This window comes from Octopus bimaculoides, chromosome 20 (assembly GCF_001194135.2).
Source record: "Octopus bimaculoides isolate UCB-OBI-ISO-001 chromosome 20, ASM119413v2, whole genome shotgun sequence".
Taxonomy (NCBI): domain Eukaryota; kingdom Metazoa; phylum Mollusca; class Cephalopoda; order Octopoda; family Octopodidae; genus Octopus; species Octopus bimaculoides.
In genome coordinates, this window is record NC_069000.1 from 36,494,845 (window position 1) to 36,499,679 (window position 4,835).

The window sequence follows — 4,835 nt, forward strand, 5'->3', positions numbered from 1 at the left end:
GCCTGTAATTCAAAGGGTCAGCCTTGTCACATTCTGTGTCACACTGAATATCCCCGAGAACTACGTTAAGGGTACACGTGTCTGTGGAGTGCTCAGCCACTTGCATGTTAATTTCACAAGCAGGCTGTTCCGTTGATCGGATCGACTGGAACCCTCGATGTCGTAAGCGACGGAGTGCCAACCACCACCACCACCACCACCACCACCAGCATCATGTTAGAAACTGATTCACACTTGAACAATTCTGGTGTATATGATAGTATGCTCATGTCTTTTTGCTGTGCATATCTTACATGGTAAACAGCTTCCAACTCCCAAGTGCTGAAAGATTCATCTAAATAATGAAGGAAAAGCATCATGGTGGATATAAAATTGTAAGTGTTCAACAACTTGAAAAGTTTGCAAATATTTGATGTATGTAGCTAAGCCTTTAAACTTCACCACATGAATGGTTAAAACAATTGTGAAAAATGCTTTGAAAATCTCAATATCATTGAAGTAATTTGTTCAAAGAGTAAACTTTTGGAAAAATATCAACTATATTTCCTATGGAGATAGCTGATGACGGAATGCAACATGCCATTAAGTCAACATACAATGCAAAAACTAAGGAACATCTTTAATCACTTACTAGAAGGATGAAATAATTCAGAAACATTTACTATTAGCAGAGGTTGGTTTCGAAGATTCCAACACTACAAAACTTCTGTATGTATGGTAAAGCTGAAAGTGTAAACTCCCAGGAAACCAAGGAATTTCCTTTGGTTCATAAGATTATCTTTGAGTGTGGCAAATCCCCTCCCTGACTTTTATTCTATGTAAATGAAACACATTATATAAAAATGAACGTCATCCTGCATTTTTAGTTTTTAGGAAAAATTTTTTTAAATGCTTCTTGGGTCAAGGCTGGAAAAGACCATTTAACCCTACTCTTTGGTGGTAATGCTTTAGGAGACTTCAGACTGAAGCAATTGTTCATTTATTATTCAGCTGTACTAATGATCAATGAGAGCAATGTTAATTTTGGATCTACTTGTGATTGGAAAATCAAACTAAAAAGTCTGGGTTATTATAAGAAAATTTCATACTGTGGTGTTTCATATTTTTACCCAACAGTGAAAAAAAAAAAAGTTTGAAGAACACAACCTTGAGCATAAGGTAACATTTGTGTTTGATAAACTTCAGAATCTTGACACCCTCAAGACCTGTATTCTTGAATTAGTTTGCCTATCACCAAATAACACTACTTTACTCAAGCCCATGGATAGGGTTGTAATTTTTGACATAATGACCTACTGTCTCTTGCACTCTCAAAGAATTTGTTGAGATGACAAATGACCAAGATAAAAAAAATCTGATATCACGAAAGTCATGGATATCAAAACAGTCTGGGACAAAGTAACCTGGAACAGCACAAAGTTTGGACGAAACTATGTCTAGAAGACTTCCGTGACGATTTCTTGGAATTTAAAGAAGAGTGATACTGGTGGAATTCTTCAAATGCTCCATTGTGCTTGCCAAGGAAAGTAAAATGCAGATTTGGAGAAGTTAGACTCGACTTCATCTATTGAAGACCTGCTGGAGTCACCACTGGAAATAATGCTTATGACTGAATTCTTCAGTAACAATATTGACAACTTTATGGAACCACCCCGAGGATGCAACAGTAAGACAAAGAGTATCGTGTTGAATATGGAGTGCTTCATGAGATAAACTCAAGAAACTGCAGACAATGGTTGTTTGTTGAAGCAACCTTGGCTTCATCCGAGATATAGCCTGTTCCCTCCTGCATTTCAACTGGAGTGGAGGTGATTTGCTGAGTGGTTAGGGTATTGGACTTGTGACTGTAATGTTGTGGTTTTGGTTCCTGGACCAAGTAATGCAGTGTGTTCTTGAGCAAAACACTTCAGTTTACTCAGCTGTCAAAAGTGAGTAATCCTGTGATGGACTGGTGTCCCATCCAGGAAAGGAAAATATATGTGCCACAGAAACCTGGGAGCCAGCCCTATGAGTCTTTCAACTGAAAGAATAGTGAGTAGGCCTCAATATATGAAAACTTCAGATCTTAGTGGAACATCTTTACTAATTTTATTATAACTTTAGATCACAACAAGATCACATTGTTTGAGACAGTAATCTACAGTTATTACCTGCTTGGTAGATGCATCAGTATCTTCCAAGTTATTGGATTTTTCAGTCAGTCCGTGAAGTCTGTCACCATATTTGAAGAGGTGGGTATGTCCTGTGCACCCATGTACCATTAAGTCATATGGAGCTGAGTCAAAATGTTATAAATGTACATATACACCTGATGAGATGCTTCTGCACCGTAATTCATGGTATAATTTCCCACCTGCAACAGAGCGATGCAGGATGTGTCAAAATGATCATTGTGATAAGCAAAGTTTACAGTATGCTCTATCCATTGTTTCTACTCAACGTGCACTGAAGAATTCCTAACATAGATCCAACAACGATTGTGCTATTACTGTGGATGATGCTAGGTAGCCATAAGCAATGAATGTGCTTTATCATCATACTATTAGGAACATACCCAACATGTAAATTTTAATTTTAATTTTATCCTATATATATATATATATATATATATATATACACACACATATATTTATTCTATTTCTATTAACATCTTTTATATAGCTCATCTTAAAAGTACTCACTGAACAAGAAGTTAAACTAATCTTCTAAACCTACAATTCTTCAATTAAATGAAATATCTAACTCAATGAATAACCTAAAAATTTCCCAAGATTTAAAAACAATTATGTAATATTAAATATAATATTTGTCATTGACAGGGTAAGAATTTTACGAACTTCAGCAGGACATGAAATAGTGCTTTTTTTTGGAACATTGGATCTTGAAGCAGATAAGCTATAAATAGTAGCATGTAAATATTGGCTTAAAAACAAAAACCTTTGGATAGAAAAAGTTGGATGCTGCCCATGGAACTTGAACCTACATCTCTTGTACACATAACAGACATTCTACCTTTGTATCAGAACAATCCTCCAAATTTCTCTATTTTAGGATCTTTACCAGTTGCCAGTGAAAATTGCGTGTTGTTGAGTTTCAAACATAACAAAGGCAAGTTTACAAAAATAAATGCAGGAATGCACATATACATACATATAAAAGCAAACACACACACACTGGTTCTATTTCACTTTTTTATATTCATTAGTCAACTGGTTAATCATTTAACCAATTAAATTATCGATTGTTTAATTATCAATAAATGACCTAGTTTTGTCAAAGTTCTTTCATTGCCATTTGCGATCTCATCAGTGACATGTTCTACTTCAGGCTTCTTCAAAAATGAAGTGAAATAAAACCAGTACATGTTTTATTGTTGGCCTGATGACCCTCCTAACATGCAACAAAATATGCTTTAAAACAAGTTCACATGAAGAATGTTGCAACACAAACAAAATATATACATACATAGGGGTGAGTGGACAAACGACAAGAGCCACTCAACGCATTTAGTTGGAGTTATGTATATCATTGTTTGCAAAAGTTTGATTCATCCCTGTGCAACTTAGAATTTTGTAGGCTCCTTACAATAACCTAGCTAGTGAGGCTTGTGTGGTTGAATTGGTTCCCTGAGCCCTACGACCTAGGTTTCTGTAAGGAGCCTATAAGACTTTAAGTTGCATACAGCCAAATCAAACAGTTTTAAATGGTAATGGTGCTAATGGGGGGGTTCCAATTTTGGTACAAAGCCAGAAGGTTTAGGAGAGAGGGGTAAGTCGATTTCATCAACCCCAATACTCAAGTGGCACTTATCTTATTGACCCTGAAAGGATGAAAGGCAAAGCCAACCTCAGCAGAATTTGAACCCAGAAAGGCGGCGAGCTGGCAGAAACGTTAGCACGCCGGACTTAGCGGTATTTCGTCTGCCGTTACGTTCTGAGTTCAAATTCCACCAGGTTTGACTTTGCCTTTCATCCTTTTGGGGTCGATTAAATAAATACCGGTTATGCACTGGGGTCGATGTAATTGACTTAATCCGTTTGTCTGTCCTTGTTTGTCCCCTCTATGTTTAGCCCCTTGTGGGCAATAAAGAAATAAGAATTTGAACCCAGAACTTAAAGATGGATAAAATGCTGCTAAGCAAATGATTCTGCTAGCTTACCACAATAATAATAATAATAATCCTTTCTACTATAGGCACAAGGGCTGAAATTTGGAGGAGGGGATAATCAATAACATTGACCCCAGTGTTTCACTGGTGCTTAATTTATCGACCCTGAAAGGACGAAAGGCAAAGTAAACCTCAACAGAATTTGAACCCAGAACGTAAAGATAGACAAAATGCCACTAAGCTAACAATTCTGGTAGCTTTCCACAACAACAACAATAATAATGGTTTCAAGTTTTGCCACAAGGGCAGCTATTTTGGGGGAGAGGATGAGTCGCTTACTATTTACTGTTTATGTTTTAAATATTGATTACAAATCAATAAAGGAGTTTTTCAAAACTTCTATTTTCCAGAGCCCCCCACTTCTTTATCTTTCTCTTTTCTTCTTCCCATCTTCATTTCAGAGTTTGCAACTGGCAGTAACTTTTTCTTTTTCATTTTTGTATTTGGTTTACAAGATTCTTTATGTGAATTCATGTGTTGATAAAAATTTTGCTGTGTCTCGAGAGTCATTACGCCAGCATTATTAACACACACACACTGGTTCAGTTCCATTCCTTTATTATTAGCCAGTCGGTTAAATATCCAACTAACCAATCAATTGTTTGTTTAACTTGGTTAAACAGTAAATCATTTGTTTTGTTTTTGTTTGTCAAAGCTTTTTTGTTGC

At 36.3% G+C, this 4,835-nt stretch overlaps 1 protein-coding gene across 3 annotated transcripts in view; it reads left to right on the top strand.

Annotated features, from left to right (window-relative positions):
* LOC106882134 (uncharacterized) overlaps nucleotides 1-4,519 on the top strand; it is a 39,983-nt gene extending 35,464 nt beyond the window's left edge. For all 3 annotated transcript variants that reach the window (XR_008266329.1, XM_014932700.2, XM_052975108.1), the window contains one exon: nucleotides 2,820-4,519. Coding sequence is in view for 1 of the 3 variants with exons in the window: in XM_052975108.1 (XP_052831068.1) it covers nucleotides 2,820-2,824 (5 nt within the window). In the remaining 2 variants the exon portion in view is untranslated. The remainder of the gene's footprint in view (nucleotides 1-2,819) is intronic.
* The last annotated feature ends 316 nt before the right edge of the window (nucleotides 4,520-4,835 follow it).